The sequence below is a fragment of the Neopelma chrysocephalum genome, unplaced genomic scaffold (assembly GCF_003984885.1).
Source record: "Neopelma chrysocephalum unplaced genomic scaffold, ASM398488v2 Primary Assembly neopelma1_382, whole genome shotgun sequence".
Taxonomy (NCBI): domain Eukaryota; kingdom Metazoa; phylum Chordata; class Aves; order Passeriformes; family Pipridae; genus Neopelma; species Neopelma chrysocephalum.
In genome coordinates this window covers 2,106,240-2,126,418 of record NW_020898046.1, presented here as the reverse complement: position 1 = coordinate 2,126,418, position 20,179 = coordinate 2,106,240, and the positions used below count along the sequence as shown (strand labels likewise).

The 20,179-nt window shown below is 39.5% G+C and overlaps 1 protein-coding gene across 2 annotated transcripts in view; it reads left to right on the top strand.

Moving 5' to 3' along the window:
* The window catches only part of GRID2 (glutamate ionotropic receptor delta type subunit 2), a 700,412-nt gene extending 681,458 nt beyond the window's left edge, over nucleotides 1–18,954 (top strand). For both annotated transcript variants that reach the window (XM_027706551.1, XM_027706550.1), the window contains 2 exons: nucleotides 12,260–12,500; nucleotides 16,507–18,954. In XM_027706551.1, coding sequence (XP_027562352.1) covers nucleotides 12,260–12,500; nucleotides 16,507–16,929 — 664 coding nt within the window. In that variant the 3' untranslated portion in view covers nucleotides 16,930–18,954. The remainder of the gene's footprint in view (nucleotides 1–12,259; nucleotides 12,501–16,506) is intronic.
* The last annotated feature ends 1,225 nt before the right edge of the window (nucleotides 18,955–20,179 follow it).

Genomic DNA, 20,179 nt, shown 5'->3' with positions numbered 1-20,179 from the left:
TCTCAGTGAGAGGACAGTGATTTACTGTGTGTCATCTTCTGCAGCTGTGAATTTGCAGGATGGCGACAGGGCCATTCGGTGGAGTCCTAATTTTCAGTCTGACACAGACGTAGAGAAAGGTGAACTGGCTGGATAAAAATAACAACCTGTTAATATCCTCCTTTGCCCTCCCACAAATAAACTTTTACTTTCTGTAATTGGGAAATCAGGATTGAGAATACCCGACCATTCATGCTCCCACCTCTTCTGCCAGACAACTTTTTCAAGAGAAGTTGGCATGGTATTGATTCTTCCTCTAAACTTGGGTGACTTTTTTTAATATGTCTCCCCTTTTCTTGTCTCTCCTCTAAACTCTACATCTGACTGCACCTACTCTACAGCTGACTCTCCTTACTAGGGAAAGTCTCTGATGGAACCTGAATTTCACCAAACTTGCCCCACGCTCTGAGCTGTGCAACAAGCAGCGTAGCAGCAACAGGAGCCCTCACCCAGCTCTCGAATCTGCCTCTGCCAGCAGAAAGGCGCTCATTTCCCTATTGTATGAAAAAGAGCTGCAGAATTTGCCCTCATGTCCTTGGTCTTGAAAAAGATATGCACAGATCAACTGAGCAGGCTCATGGGCTTATCCAAATTGAATCTCAGTGCCAAGTTGCTTGGTTTTGACCTATGCTATAAAATTGTTAAATTTCCTATAAAGCCATTGGCATTCTGCGGAGGGAAGATGATAGAAAGCACCTGGGAGTTCCTCACATTTTATTTCTGGGGTTATTTCTTTCAACCACAGTTTATCTGGCACAGTGCACAGGAAAACGACGGGATGTGCTTTTTAATGTTACACAGCAAATTCTGGCATTGCCCTCTGTCAGTAGTAGTGAACCATGCCAGTCAGCTGTGGCATAGTGTCATGAGACAATGAGCAAACGCAGCTCAGTGGTCCCTGTGGAAAGTTGCTTCATGAGCTGTGTCTACTGGAGAGGGAATAAAGGGAGAAGGAGGGAAAGGTTCATTTATTTGCTCCCAAGGTTCCTCCTCTGAGGTTTCCATGGTAGAAATTGCAAAACTGCAAGTAGGATTAATAATTTTATGAAAGAAGTGACGGTAGGTACAATAACAGAGGGCAAATGAGCCCATTATCTGGTCTGGCTGACTATGAAAGATTTTTGCTCCAAGGCATCTGCTGTAATTGAAGATTTGCTTGGTCAAGCTGTAAAACACTTTTAGGATACAAGTGATGTGTGCTGTCATTGCTATGCAAGCTTATGTTTCCTTTCTCCTATTCCCATGAGCTGAATAGAAGATAATGTTCAGGTCAGTTACCAACAGATTGGTGGGAGGGGAACCCACACCTCTAAAGACATAGAAACCCCCCAAACACTGAGAAACAATTAGGAATTCTAAGACTGAAAAACTATATACAGACATTTTGCTTACTTTTAAGAATAGAATGTAAGAAAATTACTTGGTTTAACCGTGTGGACTTTGATAATCAAGATATGCAGTGAACGAAGACAGGGTTCATAATGAAAATCACTAAATTTTATTACAATATGAAATGTTTTAAAATCATTCTGAGTTTTAAAAAATATTTAGATTGTATATTGCTCTGTCAGGAAGCTGATTTTTTTTTTAACATTCCATTTAAGAATTAATTTTAAGATTATCCTTTGAAACTTTTCATGGTTACATAATTTCTAACATGCTTCTGTATGTTTGCTGTTGCATCTAAAAGTTGGGTGCTCCAATATGAAATATTAGAAATAAAGGCCATTAGAGGGGTATGTGCTTGCAGGTGGCAAGAATTTAATATTATTCTTCTTTATGGAAAAGTCTCAGTTTTGATCTGGATAGATCAGTTGCAAAGAAAAGCAGTTATTTCCTCCTGCTTCTCTCTGGGCTGAAATTTCTGACAGAAGATTTAGGTATGCTGGTGGCTTTACAGGCTTGCATGTTTTGTCTAACAAACTTGTTTTGCACAGAACAGACATCCCTCAAGTTTGTGTGAATAATATGGGCCTAGATTTGAGGGGAAAAAAGGTACGAGGTGACATGCAAAACCTCAGATCCTCCTGCCAGTTCCTTTCTGCTCTACTTCCTTCAACAGCAAAAATAATGGTAGGTTTGGGTTGTTCTGCCCATTCCAAAGCACTAAAATCCTGAGGAAATAAAATAAATTTAAAAATTAACATCACAAACAGGTGCAGACAGCCCTTGCTTATTCCAATGCAGAAGGGACCAGAGGACCTGATTAGGCAAAGTTTGTGAGACAAGAACACAGACTCTTGAAAAACTGCAACATTACTAAGGAGATGCCTTTATTAGCAGAATAAACACTCAGTCCTCCTGCAGATTGTTATCTGGATTGAATGGCACTTGGTTCTTATCGAGACACTTCTTCATAACATGGAAATCTCAGGTAGTGTGAATCCTTCAAGTAAACACTATGCTGCTTAAAGCCCTGATTCCTATCATGCAAGGTAGACTGCAATCCCCCAGGACACACACTGCAGTGGAAGGTGGGCAATAAATCATCAATTATTAACTTTTATAACCACCAGTAGCTAGCAGGGTTTCTCTGCCAGGCTTCTTCATCTCTCTGTGTTGCTGGTAGCCCTGCAAGAGTACAGAAAGGTGCTTTGATTGCCAGTGTGTTCTCCCGTTGGCACAAAACCTGCATACACAGAGGTGTCAGTCTGACACGCTGATGCGTTATTGAAAGTGATCACAAGGTCTGGTGAAGAAGAGAAACTACACCAATTCCTACCTTATCTCCCCATACATAAGAGCAACATGGTTACAAAAGGGAGCAGCAACACGGCGCATCAGTTAGTGCTGTGCACAGATTGACCATAGCGCAGCAGTCAGGCAGCTTCTTGCTTGCAAAGTTGTACTACCTTGTCTTTCATAATTTTCTTTTAAGACAGGTTAAAACCCTCCTTGGGGGGATGTTAAAAAATGTGAATGCTCATCAAAGTAGAGAAATTTATGATCTCACGTCTTTGAGGAAGGCTTACCTGATGCATATTAGAAGGGAAAGTAGGCAGGGCGAGCCCCAGACCAGCCGAGGTGCCCTAGGCAATATATCCAGGGCACCCATCTCAGACAGATCTGTTTGTAACTTGGGCCAGGCTTGTGTCAGAAGTGTGGTTTGACACAAGTTTGGACTGAAGAGCAGGAGTAGAATTCCTCAAACCTCAAGGTGTGAAATAAGAAATATTTTTTTTTAAGTGTAGTCTAATCCACTCTTCGGTGCCTCCAGTAAATTTGGCAGGGACTCATAGTTTTCTAAGGCAGAATTGGGGCTATTCCTTAGGCTTCCCCAGATAGCTGCTATACTGCTGTACATATTTGAAGAGTATTTATATGATTTGAGATAGGTATTAAAGAAAGAACATATTTTGGGGGTGTCTCTAGAAACAGTTCCTCTATGAAATGGATTTGCTTAGGAGAACAAATCAAAGTACTTAATTAAATTTTGAAGCAATATATTTTAAGGCAATAATATACAATAATCTTAAACATTTTCACTTTCATTGTCCAAATGATTGTCTGGAGAGGGCTCTCCTCAGTATAATGTTAATCTATAAGGTTGTTTATTACAGTGTTCATGTACAGAAGTACTGGTTTCAAACCTCAATGTGTTTAAAACCCTGGATGGGAATGAATCTGGGAAGCTTTCACAGCTGTAACCAAGGACCAAGAAGATAAAAGCATTTGAGATATTTTTACATGTCAAATTTCAGACACAAAGCGTATTACTGTGATTTGATCTTCAGACTCTGTATTTATCTGTCTAGCTTCTCCTATTCTATCAACAACTCTGTTCACCTTGGAGATAGCTTTAAGCTCTTGATTTGAGGTCTTTCTAATCCAAATGATGATATTTAAATCAAACTATGTAAATCATGCATTTAAACACTATCAAAAAGAAAATTTTGAAGATTTTGTTTTAATTTTTTTGGTCTTAAAAGCACTGTACAAACAGTTTAATACATGAGAGAATCATTGGCTATATATTTTGAGAGAACCATCATAACAAAATATCTTTTGTCATTTTTGCTTAGGTATATAGCAAATAAATGTCAAATATGCAAGTGCCACCTAGATCTCTTACTTTCATAAAAGAGATGTGCTAGACTGTCAGTTAACAGGACTTAATGTAACTAATGTGTCTTGTATTTCTCAAAATGTGAATGTAGGTAGTTTGTATAGCGTGAGGCTTTGCACTGCCCAAAGCATGACTCCAAGCAAAGATGATAATTTCCAGGTTCTTACACTAAAATGAAAGATCTTTTCCTGCACCCAATAACCCAAATATCACAGTGTGCTTAAGGATGATGCTGACATTTTCAAAGACCACCCAAGGTGTTGCCTTTCTGACTGCAGATATGCTCTGGGTCTCTGTGGGACTTACTGTCTTTTCCTTTTCAGCTCTCTTGCGTCTCTTCATCTTGCTTTCATTCTGCCTGTTGTCGATTCACTGGAGTCCAATTTTGATATTAGCAAATACCATATTGTCATAGCTTTAATAAGTGCTTGACTTTTAAAGGTGGCATAAACATGTACAATATATAAAAATTGAAGTTCACTAATCACTGCAACTCTCAAGATTAATCATGTTAATAATTTGATTTCTAGGGCAATTCCTTCTCAGCTGAAGACAAGACTTGTGGGTTCAGTCAGTGCTACATTGGGTCAGTGAACTGGTTTATTTATCCTTCTGACAGGACATCAGCAGATGATCTAAACAGATTAGTTAAAGTTATTCCCTATGATCTAACTAAATAATAATTCCTTAAAAGACAAATATTTTAGTATTTCATTTTGATGTTTTCTTAACAAAAACTTTCAGTCTTTGATTTATTGCTTTATGTCCAAAAAAATCTGAGAATGCACTAGATGAAATAGTAATTGAACCTAATAACTGTCTGTTTGCATCTCACTCATGGAAAAAAACCAATAACAAAGTCAAACTAAAGTGTTTTTTTCAGCTGTTTTCTTTCTACTGCTAAGCAGGAGAACAGTTATTTACATGGCTTGTTAACCACAGGGCTGCTCAGGCAGGGGTCAGCTGACAAGTGACACTGGAGGAAGTGTTCAGTGAGGTGAGATTTTAGGGAGAAGACATCTAAGAAATATATGGTGACTAAAAAGGCACTTTTCAAGCTTTCCATATTGGGATAGTCTAGGTATCCTGATTCAGAAAAATGCCATGCCTTTTTCACAGCCTATCCAGAAGGGTTGGGGTTCCCAGGTGTGCTCTATGTTGGGTTCTGCTGTCCGTAAGTTAATGATGAAAATCCTGCTGACTTTGGACATTTAGGTTTCCTGGTTTTGTGTGAAATTATCAATTATTACAGTTATGAAAGGAGCTACTGATTTACTTACACACTGCTTGGGACCTGCAACTCAAGTCCTTAAATTGTATATGTGTAATCATACAGTCTACTCACATATAGCCACAATATCATTTCTGACTACCTCTGGTGTTCACAAGAACTATTGTAGGGGATATTTTGAAGAAAGTGTAATTTTAGGAATGAGCATTGTCTCCATTCTGTGGCAGTCACACACATCACACCTGATCTTTGAATCTTGGAGACAGTGTTGGAAACATGGGCAGTTAGCAAGACGCTTTTTCTGGTGCAGACCAGGGAGAGTGAGTACAGAGCTGTCCTAGTTGAGGGGAGAGCATCAAAGTCTGCTTTGCTCTTCTGCAGACTCCATGAGCTGTCCCTGCACTTGCTTCTGGCTTATGGTAATGAAAGCAAGAGGAAAATTAGGTCCTGGCTGTTCATGTGGCCATGAAGTACTGAATTTTTTATAAAGCTTAGTAAGTATCATTTCTCAAGTAATTTTCTAAAAGAGGACTGGAATACGGGTGGTGTACGGGAACCAATGTACCTTGAAAGTACATTTCTTTGTTTTAATAAGGTTGGCGGTGTACCGTGACTCACCATAATGAATTAATTTGGTGTTTACCATAACAGCACTGAGCTTAATGAACTCATGATATTTATGCAGCTGTCTGTAGATGTTCTCTTGTCATTTGGGATTTATAAATAGGTACTAATACTTTTATTGCTGCTTTCTCCTGAGCAGAAAAGTTCTTCACGATGAAAGGCCAGTAAAGCTCACCTCTATTTTTCGATATAAAAAGTAAGCAGAAGATCTTTAATAACTTGATTTTTATCTTTATCTAGGTTTCTGAATTGTTAGTATGTAGTCAGCAAAGCTGTGCAGCTTGAAAAAAACTATTGTAGAGCTGTCCTCATAAAATTCCACCAGTCATATAATAGAGTTAATATCTCATTTCTTATTACTGCAGATGCCATTTCATTTAAGGCTAGGCCCCTGTCTTTGAGAGAGTGTCCGTTTAAGTTCAAAAAGATTTAAGTAAGAAGAAGTTCGCTAAATTGAACAAAGTTATACTAATTTATGGGATCCGAGTCATGAGTGCTGCATCTTTAGAAGCTAATGGTTTGTTGCTGAGCAAAACAGAAGGTCAACTGCTTTCTCTCTTTTAATATTGTTTGATATGCAAATCCTTAATGCTGAACAGCAGCTTCTGGCTTACTGCTGCTTCTTCTGTCTCTAGAAGGTGAGATGCTTATCCTTGTTTCTGTGCACTGACTTCCTAGTGACAGCACTGTGATGCCGAGCACTGCTGAAGGGCAGATCAGAAGACGACCACCTGCCTGCCTTCATGGGCCACAAGCTAGTTGGGTTTAAATCTGCTTGGAGTCTCTGCCATAAAACAGGCTTTGCAGCTGGACCCAAGGGCACTCTTTTGCTGGGTTAAGTGGTGAGAATGGGTGGAGAGGGAGCACCGCTTCATCTAATCTGGCAGCATTTGGCTGACACGAAAAATTTCCTCTCATGGAGCCTGTGATTGGCAGCTCATTAAAAAGCTGGCTTAAAAAAAATCCACACAGAAAACCAGAAAACAGTCTCTTCAAACCCAAAAATTCTCACGGATATCAAGATCTGTAGTTGAAGGAAGGACTGGAATAGCAATGATCTCTCTGTCTCTGGGTGTTTGGCTCATCTTGCAAGCTCTCCTAGCATCACCTCAGTCCACCCAGGAACAGGCACTGGCACTGCTCCCCTCTTTCTTTCACCTGGGAACAATTACTTCTGCCCTACACCTTCCCACACGTGCTTTTCCTGGCTGAAATATGATGCAAACATGATTTATAGCATAAAAGTCAAGGCTTTGAGCATCAACACGTATCTCCCTCATGGATAAGGGCAAAATATGAAAACTCATCAGGTCTCAGTGAGACAATGAGGTGCCACTGGTGGGGGAGGAGATGGAAAGGACCCCAAGAGTCTACTACTTGCCTGTCTCCATTCGTATTTCCCATTTCCTTCCCTGTGTCTGGGACTGCCTCTTTCCCTGTGAGGAGGCAGCAAGCCAGGCTGGGCAGCAGCCATCCCTCTCTGGTACCAAAGCCCTGAGCCAGCCTTCCAGGTGGCACTGGTGAAAGCTGCTTTGCCAAAATCTAAAGCTTGCTCTGGGAGATGCAACGGGAGATGCAATAGGAGTTGGCATCACTCCAGTTATTGCAGTGAATAAGAAAGATTAGGTATTTGCTTCACTGAAATTAAAAAACCCCACAAATTCTCCTTGTGGGTTCCTACCTGTCTACTTTGATAACTGAAGGATGCTTACAAATCAGCTTAGTTTTATATCTTATTTGAAGAGGAGAACCAAATTCTGCAAAAACTTTATACCAGATTTTTGTTAGAAAAACTCCAGTGAAGAGGGTTTGCCTGAGGAATTTGACTCTTGGCTAACCACTGCAGAAGCTACTAGAGGTCTTGTAACCACCTGGCCCCATCTGCAAGTACCAAGTGCTCCCAAATGCAATCCACAACAGTTTCCCAGGAGCCCCCTGGGAGCAAGCACAAGGTCGGGGACCTTGGCTCAGACCCCCAAGGCACAGCCCAGTAAGGCATACCAGTATAGCCACTTCTTTTGTTCTTTTTTTTATTTTTTTTTTTATTTACTTTTTCTCCCCCTTTCGACGGTGGGCATTCATCACACAACTCTGCGCATCTGCTCTCTGCTGCACCCTGATCTTCTGAGTGGTGACAGAATAGCACCTCATCATCTCCTCTTCCCCATCAGTGCCAATGGTGAAGTTATCCCTCTGGATAACATGTTCCTGGTGCAGGAAGCTGATATTCAGTAACCTCTGACATCCCAGAACATGCATTGGCATTTCCGATATCATTGTAAGTGTCCTGTCGTATCTCTTGCTCACTACTGATAGCTCAGAATAAAATTACATCAAAAAAAGTGTAGTCACAGAAGTCTCAATTGTGTAGCATTTGTGACACCTTGCTATCATATTAAGTTGAGGGCTTTTTATCTGTGGGTATTTTGGAGAAGTAATTACATTTCACTGCCAGCAGTGAAGTGTGTAGTTACTGAGTGGAATCCAGCCCTATTCCCATTGATTCAGTAGGATTTGTTCACATCCCTGTTAGATTTAGAAACCACAGGCAGTTTAGTTTTCTATGTTTCTATCCAGTAGACATCAATTGGCACTGTGAATTCAGACCCAAATCCATTAAACTGTGCAGCCCGATAAATTTACGTCATTGCCTTGAAAAATGTTACTTTAACATTAGCCTGCTAAAGAAAAATATATTAAGATCTGCACTCCATCCATAAGCAAGTTTTAGAGGTCATGGTATTTTTTGGACAAATCAGATTATTTCAATATATAGGCTTCTTTTGTAAGCTTTTTGAGACTATGGTATTTCAAAACAGCAGGAACTCCTGCCCCCTACTTAATACTTTCCACCACTCTTTCTACTGGCTTATGTGTTGCAATACTACTCTGCACCAATACAGCAGGCTCAAAGGAGCCAAGTCTCTCGAGGAAAAAGTTCAGTTTTAAACATCTGGGACTTGGAAGAAGAGGCACTTGCTGGAATTATAGCATTAGAACATCATTATCATTCAGAGCATTTAGTTAATGCGTTATTACTTTAGTCATTTATTAAATTTGAAAATCAAATATCAAACTGATTGTAGTGTCTGCCACCCAACAGGTACATCTGATTAGAGTGTATCAGGGCACCCACCAGGAGCTGCGGCAAAACCACATATTTTTATGGAAAGAGTGCCATCGTGTGGGAGGCTCCTGCAGCATGCAGGGATAGCAGTACTCGTGTGCTATCCTCCCATCCTCCTGTGTTTTTCCTGGAATTTTCGTTAAAGTACAATTTTTGTCTATGAAAATGAGCTACTAAAATAGGAAGTTTCATAACTAGGAACAGGTCACAAGTGTTAAATCTTCTTAGTATGTTAGCTATTATTTTAGTTCCGCAGACAGGTGAATTCCAAAATAAAGTGTTTGCGAAGTCTAAGAGAAGCATGATCTTCCTTATTCTCTGCATCACATTAATAGAGTTAGATATTCGTGCTCTTATCATTTCTGTTGATATATATTTTATCCCTCAACATCTGTTTTAAGCTGCAATTTTACAAGGCTTCATTATAAGCTTTTGACTTCTCAAGCTTTTCCGTGTAATGATACCATTACTATCCCTGGTTTCTACTGCTTTTTTTATGTTTTCCTTTAAATAATTGAACTATATGTTACATCCATAAAGAAAATTGCCAATAATTACCAGGAGTACAATTAGGAATAAATCTCCATTAAGGAACAAGCCAAAGCTCAGTGTTTTTATGCAAATGTCTTTTGTTAAAAAGATGTCTTGTGTAATCAAGAATTATACTGACAAGTGAAGAATCATTTAATTAATGAGAATAGAGCAATCATTTGGATGGTTCATTCTATTCCTGACTGAATAAAACAGAGAAAATAGTCCTGCTCAGGGATTACAGCCACTGCTGGAAGAAATAAGCCCCATGGATGTTGTTCTGTTACTGCCTTGTGTAGATAGTACAGTAATTCCTAAATATAAAACCACGTATGTTTGGATTAGGCAATGAAAATTAATCTACAGTTATTCCACAAGAACTTATACAAAAAGGTTCTGTTTGTGCTTACTATCTGCTCCTGCTAACCTGTCAGACTGGCACATTTGGGCAAAATGCTCACCTAAATCCTATTACAGGATTCTAGGGCAGCAAGAACCAGGATTATGGTGAGTTCTTTCTGTAAGGATTGTATGCCATGATAGAGGGTAGCATATGGACTGTGTTTGTAGTTGCAGAGCAGTAATCTGATCTCCAGTCCAGCTCTCTGATCAGAGCAGGTCCAGTTAGGTCAGTTTGCTCTGGGTCTTTCCCAGTGGGTCTTTGAATATCACCAAGGGTGGTGGTGCCATAAATTCTCTGTTCCAGTGTTTGACCTCTCCCATTCTTCTCTTATCTGGTTGGAATTTCTTATCTTCTAGTTTATCCCAGTTGCATCTCTTCCTGTCACTGGGTCTAGCTTCAGCTTCTCTACACACTCCCAATAGGCAGCTGTAGGCAACAATGACCGCACTCCTGTGTATGGTCCACATGCCTCCAAAGCTCCTCCGAACATGGATGTCCCATAACAGCTACTCTGTCTCTTGTAACAGAATGGAGAATTCTCCCACCCTTGACACATCCCTGCTGCCTCAGGAAGCTTCAGGATGAGGTTTCCCTAAGTTGGCTCTGAGTTTGGGAGAATTCAAAATATAGCCTAGGCAACTGTGACCTTGTTTGCCCCTCTCCAGGGCTGGACCTTCAGCAATGTAGTGTCAGCAGGCACTGCACAGAATTTGTCCCACTTCTTATAAACACAAAGCTGTACAAACAAGGTGATTCTGGCATCTCCAAGGTCATGTGTATTGCCTGTGATCTGTTCGTCGAGGGCACTGTTACCTTTGGTACAGCACAGAGGTGAACGAGCAGTTCCCCTCTGAACAGGTGATGATCTCAGCCACCAGTTGTACTGCTAGGTAGGAATTGGAAGCTCACTCCAGAGCTGTGCTGAGATTTCAGCCACTGGTGGCTGTGTCAGGTCTCCCATTCCTGGTAGGACCACAGCATAAATAAATGGTCATTTGGACGTGCCATAGAAAATTAAGTGATTTCATTGACACGACTGCCTATTCAAGCAGCATCGGAGACTGAGTAACTTCTTTATAGAGCAATTGCTCTGTGCTTCCAAGGTGCATTCAAGCTCCCTTTCAAGGTTGATGTAGACCACTGCTTTGAGCTGTTATGGTAGCCCTGAGACAGTAGGACAGCTTTTCTTCCCCCTCTGGTGCAGTACAGTCTCTGGCAGCAACACCCCAGACTTCTGCTGGTTTGTGTGCACTTGGATTTCTTTGCATGCTGTGTCAAATGATTGCACAAGTAATTGTTTGTCTTCCAACACTGAAATGAAAAACAAATTTATTATATGAAGGAAAACATTCCCTCTGTTTTATTCTTTTTAGATGTAATCATTGAATTTTTTATTTTGGATAACCAGAGACACCCAGCTGTTACTCTAGTCATTTCTGGATGTTTATAAAAAAACACTCCTCAGGAATAAATGAACTAAATATGAAAATCTTCTTACAAACAAAATTCTCATTTCTCAAACTGCTTATCCCACAGGAAGTCTAGTTAAATGCATTGTCCTTGCAAGCTGCCCAGTAAATCTTCGTGGGCTGGATATGTAAGTCCAAGGACAAGTGAATTCCACAGCAAGGAACCTTTCTGTGGAATCACTTATCATCAGGTCACATTCTCACATTAAGCAAGATTAGTTTAGGTCACCACTGACTGTAATAAGATGGCTTTTTTCTCTCTCTCTCTCCAAAGCAGCAAGTAGGTAACCTGATAAGGATCAATTTACAATGAAGTGTGACTTGTGATCCATCTGGACTGTATTTTCCTTCTGGTTTGGGTTTTTTTTAATTGAAATGTCTCTTCTCCAGTGATTAAAATGCAAAATATTGTCAAATATCTAATGCACTACAAAAGTCTACTGACATAGTCTGTAGTGAAAGCCAATTAAGAAAATACAGTATATGAAGTAAAGCCTTTTCATTAAGGTTGTTAGAAGAAGACAAGAGAGAGTCATGTGTGCTTTCCTGTATGTAGAGTAGAACATGGATATCTATGTGCTCAGTCTTACAGGCAACCCCATATTCAAGCTTTCTTTTCTGGCTAAATCAGTCTGTCTGGGTTCATCGGCTTCTTGGCTTTCCAAGACATATGGGAAGGTTGCAAGTAGTCAGATTCCATCCTCACACTCTCAGGTGCCACTGTCCACTGCCCCACTGTAACCACTGACTTCTGTGCTTTCCCCTCCAGGATTTTGGAGCTGCAGCAGAATGGCGACATGGACATACTGAAGCATAAGTGGTGGCCGAAGAACGGTCAGTGTGATCTTTACTCATCTGTGGATACCAAACAGAAAGGAGGTGCCCTGGACATAAAAAGTTTTGCAGGTGTTTTCTGCATCCTCGCTGCAGGGATTGTCCTATCCTGTTTCATTGCAATGTTGGAAACGTGGTGGAATAAAAGGAAAGGCTCCCGGGTTCCATCAAAAGAGGTATTAGACCCTCCATTTCTCCTGGGGAATTTTCATGCACCCTAAATATTGCTGCCTTGACTTTATAGCACTAGAGAGGGTGGGGAATCAAATTTTGAGATACTTCATTAGCTTCCTGATTTTTTTAAGATAAATGATGCTCCTCAAAACCTTTTTAGCTATTCTTTCTAGAAATAAATTCTTTGAATGGAAATAAGTGTATGTTGATGATGTATAAATATGCAACTATTCTGAGTAAAACACAACTGTTACTTGTAGAATAGTACATTATTAATACATCAATATTTGGTTCATTATTCCCATTGGTGACAGCTAATTCTCACCAGGTTTCTTGGTTACTTCTTGAAAAATATACCCCCTAAGCTCAATGGCTGAGTCTTGCCCCCATTTTCAGAAATACCTCTTGAGACTTCCATGAACTTCAGTTCTCATTATTGCATCTGAAGTCCAGGGAAGTAAGGCTACATTAGATTTTTCAGGTTCAGGCCAGGCTTATTTCTGAAATCTACTACAGACTTGTTTCAGAAAATCTTGGACAGAGGCCACAGGGAGATATATTATTTTACATCTGAGATGAGTTTGCTTCTACACCTGCATGTGTAATGCTTTCCTTCCTGTGGTAACCTACCTGTCCCTTTACCAGCCATCTGAGCCTTATGCAACTTTATACCGAATTTCTTACCTTTATAATTAAGTATTTACATCTACAAAATACTAAAAAAAATCAGGGACAAAACGATTTATTAAAATAAACCTGGCAGCAACACCCAAAGCTGAACCCAAATATGAGCTTTAATGCAACACTGTCAAATATAGCTTTTCTGTCTGTGTAGCTTAGGCACATCTGTGTAGCTTGTGGGGTATTGCTGTTAATTTGTGTGCAGTGGTCTTGCCTTCTCTGCAGTTTCTCCATTGTGTTTATTCCTGCTAATCTAATGCTGTATATTAGGGAAGGATTAATTACCCTACCTAATTAGACAGCATTGGCACTGATGTTAAAATACGTTTAATCTTTTCTTGCCTGTTTTAATTCCCAAGCTTTTTTTTTTTTTTTTTTGTTCAAGATCTGGACCGGACCATTATTAAAAGGAAAAAAAAAAAGGAATCTCTAGTCTTTAAATTGGGTTTCTCAGGAATGGAAACCATATAGTTTCAACTGGTAAATTATTTTAAAAACCTAAAATTTACTTGATTGTTGTTCATCCAAACTTTCAGAACTTCATACTTCATATTTATTTGATGCAAAACATGAAAATCAATAACAAAGGAAAACAAAAAAACCACACAGATATTTTATACAAGTAAAAAATTTCTATTTCAATTTTCAAATGCTGAGAAATTCAAGTGTATACTTTCCACAAATGGTATAATTTGGCCTCCTTGATCTTTGCTATATGGTCATTAGTTTAGCATTTAAAATTGCATCTCAACGCTAAATTTAAAAGCTTGGCTCAAAACTGAGTTTAACGTGGACGTATGTGCTGAATGTCCCCATTATCCTGGATGTGGGGGTCATTCAGCAAGAAATACATCTTAACTAACTTTCTTAAAATTCATTTTAGCTTCCATGAAATCCATTGGCTCTTCCAGGCCACTAGTCCAGAATCGGGGGTCAGATTGGGCCACTTTGTGGTCAGCAAGCCAACCCTTTTTCCTGGTGGCTGCCATCTTGTGCTCCAGAATGCAAGCATTTATACTGAAAAAAATTGTCTTATGGTTGCGAAGATAACATTTCGGTCGCGTGCCAGAAGTAACCCATTCAATGATGTCTGCCTGAGTCTGCAGACAGCCTTAAACAGTAGCTCTGAGAGAAGTATGAACCGCCCCAGTAATCTCAATGGGATGTTGACTCTGAAGCCTGATGATAATTTAAATGTGAAAACTGCTGAATATTTCACTACTGATCACACAAGAGAGAAGAGGAAAGATCATATTATGGAGATATGCACAATCTTACTGTGAGTGGGTCTCATTTTGGTGTATCAGTTGGGTGGAGATTGGGTTGTGGGCTAAGCATGGGAGAGTATCACCGCTTATATATTTTCACTGGTCTGACCCTAGCCCCAAATGCATCTCTGTAAAAGAAAGAGGACTATTTTGAATAACTTGTAGAGGCTCAGAAATGATGAAATTCCAATCTTTTCCCAATTGGCATTTTAAATTACAAAGTGTTTGTATGTTTTTTTTAAATTAAAAACAAACAAACAAAACCCAAGCAAAACAGAAAAAAAAAGAGAAAAATATTTAGGACTGTCCCTCAGAGACATAGTCATGACTTGCACGTGCTAATGGAGCCTCTGTATATTTCTTTAGCTTTCTGATGTGGCCCCAGTTCTCCTGCATCCATATGCAGCTCCAAATTTTTTAGGAGAGAGCGTTTGGTGAATGCGTTTGGATTTGATGTCACCTGTGTGGTTGTTATGTGCATCCATGTCTATGTCACATGTGAATAAACTATAGACAGAAAGCTAAGTCCGAGAAATGAGCACTGCATTTTTTCCTTCCGTGATGAGCTCAAACCAAAGCCTCTGTGGTCAGTGATCATCCAGTCCCTGGGAGATCCCTGATGCCCTGTTCCCTGCCCCTTTTCCCCTGGTTTGCCTCCTTGTCCTTGCCTTCGGAGGGTAAAATCCCAGAGAGGAGCTGGCCTCTCAGTCTCCTTCCAGTTGGGCTCTGTGTTCGGCATGGTACCAGTGCAAATGTTCAGTGATCCATTTTGCTAAGCAGATGAACGCCTGCAGTTTATTCTAGGTGTGGACTTTTTCAGAGAGCTTGACTTCATTCCTAGAAAAGGAGGGATCTCAAGCCCATTCAGTATACTAGGAGTTTTGCCATTGATTCAGGGAGCTCTGGATCAAGCCAGTCATTGAATTTCAGTAATCAAGGCTGGAAGTCATCAGTGCACATCTATCGGCTGCCTAATTATCCTCTGTGAGGTCCTAGAGTGTGAGATATTTCTAGTGGCCTGGAAGAGCCAGTAAATTTCACAGAGATTAAGGTAAATTTTAAGGTTAGTTAAAATTGATTTTTGTTCTGAATGAGCTATGCTACCTAGACTGAGGGAATACCCCTGTACGTGTGTACTTAATGCTGCTTTGAATTAAGTTTTGCAGTTAAATAGAAATATGTATGTACAATACAGGTGATTTATTGGTCACCTGGGATTTCCTCCTCTTTTTTAACTTCTGTTCATTTAAATTCTCAATTATAACAAACAAACCTGTTTAATTGATTTCTCTGGGAGGAGAGATTTAAGAAGGAAAAGGGACAGAGGTAAGAGGAGCGATGATATATTATGATAAATAATCAGGCCGCCTTCTCACCCACAAAAGTATAATTCCATCAGAATAGATGGAACTGCTTCTTTGTAGGTAAGAAGATAATTAATCCCTCTGTTGGCATTGTAATTTAAAATCGGCTGGTGTACTCCTTTCTGTGTGATGTCAATGAGTCACCAGCACTTGGATTTTTCCTCTGTATGTTCAGCTTTTCTATATTGCAATTTACATTATAAAGGCAATAAGGAACCTGAGATGTTTCTAGCCCTTCCTTGAACCCTGAGAGGATGACAAAGATGGCAACCTGATCCCTCAGAGCCTCCCATGTTGACATCCAAATTTAGTTCTCCTCACGGAGTTGAAGAACTGGCATCATTCGAGGCATTTGAGATTATGCAGTTTACTGTTATTCAGCTGTTGCTAGTCTAACCCACCTAGTTCCGAGCCTGGCTTTTCCTGAAAATCTACCAGTGGTGCTTTGAGGTTTTTTGTTTGGATACAGGGTTTGAAGGTAGCTGTGGTGTAAGGGTCTGCCTCGGTTTGGCTTCACCCCTCTGGCTTCAGGCAGTGGGGTGTTTGCTGGTGACGTTCAGAGACACCGTGAGCCAACAGCCAGCTCTAGTTAATTGTGCATTGTGCTTCCCAAGCCGTTCTGATCACCCTGTGAAACTTCAACCCAGCACAAATGGCGGTGGTGAGTGGTGCCTCTTGTTTTTCTCATTCCCCAGGACGACAAGGAGATTGACCTGGAGCACCTCCACAGGCGTGTGAACAGCCTCTGCACAGACGACGACAGTCCCCATAAACAGTTCTCCACCTCATCGATTGACTTGACCCCGCTGGACATTGACACTTTACCCACACGTCAGGCACTGGAGCAAATCAGTGACTTCAGAAACACTCACATCACCACAACCACCTTCATACCAGAGCAGATCCAGACTCTGAGCCGCACTCTGTCTGCTAAAGCCGCTTCGGGTTTCTCCTTCGGCAGCGTGCCCGAGCACCGAACTGGCCCTTTCAGGCACAGGGCACCCAACGGCGGCTTTTTCAGAAGCCCCATCAAAACAATGTCATCTATCCCTTACCAACCAACTCCTACTCTGGGCCTGAATATTGGTAGTGACCCAGACCGAGGCACCTCCATCTGAGCATCAGAACAAGTTTCTTCACTGTTTCTTATTTAGGACTCCCTTTGCAAGGAGCAGCTGTAATATTGTGGGACTAACATGGATGTAACCTTTCTTCTTTTCCTTATTTTTTGGTTTTGAGGGTTGTGGTTTGGGGTTTTTTTTTATTTGTTTGAGGGTTATTTTCTGTTTGGGTTGTTTTGGGTTTTTTTCCTTTATTTTATTTAAGAATCAGAATTATTAGTAGCAACTCTTCCTCCTCCTCTTCTCTGCTTTCTCAGTCTGGTCTCTTCTGTCTCCCCTTATTCTCTTTACTACTTGAATCACTTATTCTTTGGTTTATCACCGCGTTAGGTTTTGGTTACTTCAGGCTTTTCATATACTTTAAATATAGGAAATGTGCAGCGATTCATGCATAGAAAAACCCTGAGGATTACTTTACAGAAGGGCATTTGCTCCTCCTCCCCCACCGCCTTTTTTTACTATAATTGCAATAACTTAAGTATTTTTCATGTACTCTACTGCATCCGGTCAGCGCTCCACTGCTGTGTGTCCTTTTAACTGTGGACCAAAGGCAAACCCTGCAGTTCAAAAAATGGAAAAAATTTAAAAAAAAAAGGCAAAAAGACAAAAGAAGAAAAAAAAAAGAATGGAAAACAAATGAAGTTAAAAGATCATTCAGGCCCCATAATATAAGAATGCAATTTTGTAGGATTACAAAAAGCCATTACTATGCCAGTAAAGACTACAGTTAAATCTACTTTTGCACTGCAACAGTGCATATGACCTTTATGTGATTGTACAGTGTTAAAAGTTTTTCTTATGTACAGTAAACTGTATCATATGGCAGAAGCCTCTGTTGTGTTAAATAAATTAGTATCTCATACATATATATATATACATATATACACAAAGGTATGTGTATATATATATACATGTATATATAGCTATAAAATGGCAGCCGTTGCTATTGCAATTCATTTAATAAAGCTTTAGTAAAAATGTGTTGTATACAGGAGAGATGTACAGTGCAGGGTGTCTTTTCATTTAGAAAAGACGGGTTGCTTTAATGTTATTCTGGCTTGCATCGTTTGCCAACAGAGCATATTTTATACTTTTTTATTAGAACATCCGGGGCATTTTGACATTTGTACCTAGATGTAACTCCTTTGGTTAGGTTTTGCATTGGCTATTGAGCATTCTATAAGGCTAATCTTGATAATTTTCCTTTTAATTAATTAGACAAATGGAACTCTCTCTTAGGTATATCATGTTCATGAACAGCTAATATAGCTCTAGAGAAGTTAAACATAGATCAAAGGTTAATAAATCCTTTTCCAAATCAGTACAGTTGATCAATACAATAATGGTGTTAGTAGAGAAAAAAAAATAAGCCCTTGAGATGTACAAGATGTGGCCTTAATTATAATCATGTATTGTTCTAAGGAAAAAAAATACGAACAGGCGCTCATTTTAACCCTTTCTATGTTAAGTTAGGTTTAGAGGAGCTATGTATTTTTTACATTAGTGCCAACTGTATAGAGTAAGAAAAAGAACAGCAGTGAGAGCAAAACCAGTGCCCACTTCGGCACCAGCTTTTTTAAGTAACACTGTTACCTGTTAGAAACATAGGAAGAGCTTTCAATTTGTAATCCTTAAAACTAAAAATGCGGTTAAGTAGAAAGCAAGCAGTTTATCCTGTGAGTTTTTTGGTTTGGTTTTCTTTTAAATGCAACCATACACTTATTTTAATCTAACTCATTCTTTGGCTAGGATTAATAGGAATCAGCCTATGTGATTTGCTTTAGGATAAATTAAAAGGTATATTCTTCAGATCTATTCTATTTTGATGCTAATTCTGTTCTGGGGGAGCATCTTGTACTGTCACTGTTTTTTGTACTAAATCTTCAAATATTGTCTACTGTGTAAGGCAGAACGAATTCTTATCATGCAAAAGGCCATTTTGTTTCCAGGGTAGCAAGTGTCTAAAAGCATGCACAACTTGCTTCCCCCTTGTAACATTCATGAACTCATCCACACTTCTGATTAAAAAAAAAAAAAAAAAAAAAGAGAAAAAAAGATAAAATTTCTTTCCAACAAGCTACATAGGGACATACCAGATGTTGCAGTGATTTTAGCTATTAAAAAACCTGTTAACCATGTACGATATTTAAAATAGGCCTATTTTGATGTGTTGCCTATTATACAGATACACAAAACACTTTTTGGAGGCCTCAGTTACAAGTGGCAGAGCTTTCTGTGTATAATTTGTCTAAATAATTTGTCTAATAAAATTGTTTTCTAAACTTGCGTTTCTTCCTGTTTAATTGCTGAGTGCTATAAGGTTTTCAGCCTAGGTCAAAGTGTCCACTTATAAATGTTTTTGCTGCACTGTTACTGAAGGGGATTTAGCCCATGGAGATGGGATGAGCTTGCCAGGTTGCTGTGAGTCAGCTCATTGAAGAGCATCCAAGGTTTACCACGTTTATCAATGTCAGACTTAGATTTCAGAAAACATTTACAAACAGCATTTTGGAGAATGATTTCAGAGTTCATCAGCAATAACATGTATGGGACATGATTTGTAGAAATACTGCATCCCACCTTCATCTGTTTTAGTGTAATGTAGGCATTTTCTTGGAACACAGCCTTTATTTTTATAGAATCACATTCTGCCATCTTTATTTGTACAGAGGTTAGTTTGCTCTGGAGCTGGACGTACACTGCCTAAAACAAAAGTTTTTGCATGAGAGAAGGGAGCCCATATTTCATTCATGATGGCTTTCTCAATTTTTAAGTTTCTTTAACATGTTAACCTTAATGACCTAGTCATTAGCAAGCTGTGCAGAATCACTTCAATAACATCACCCATGACAATTTAACTTTCAGCATCCAAAGTTTGTCTGCTGGCTTTTTACATTCAGTGTATTTTATTTACTTAAATAATATTTTTGATCTCTTACAGTTTTCTATTAAGCTTAGCAGGCATTCAGGGGATTTCATTTTATAGTTTCAAAAGTACATTGGAAGGAGTCCTCAATTCATTGCTACATGAGAAAAATCTGAATACAGATAACTTAAAACTCTAAAGGAAGTTAGATTATTGAAAGTGACTTGAGGTTACAATTTAAAGGTACCTATGTAACAATGCCAATAGGCTCGTAAGTATGTGGGCACTAAAAACCTAGCCACAGGATGCTAGAAGCTTTTATAATCAGGCTACTTTTATTATTTCATAAAAATCAGCCAAGAGATAAGCTGTAATTACTTT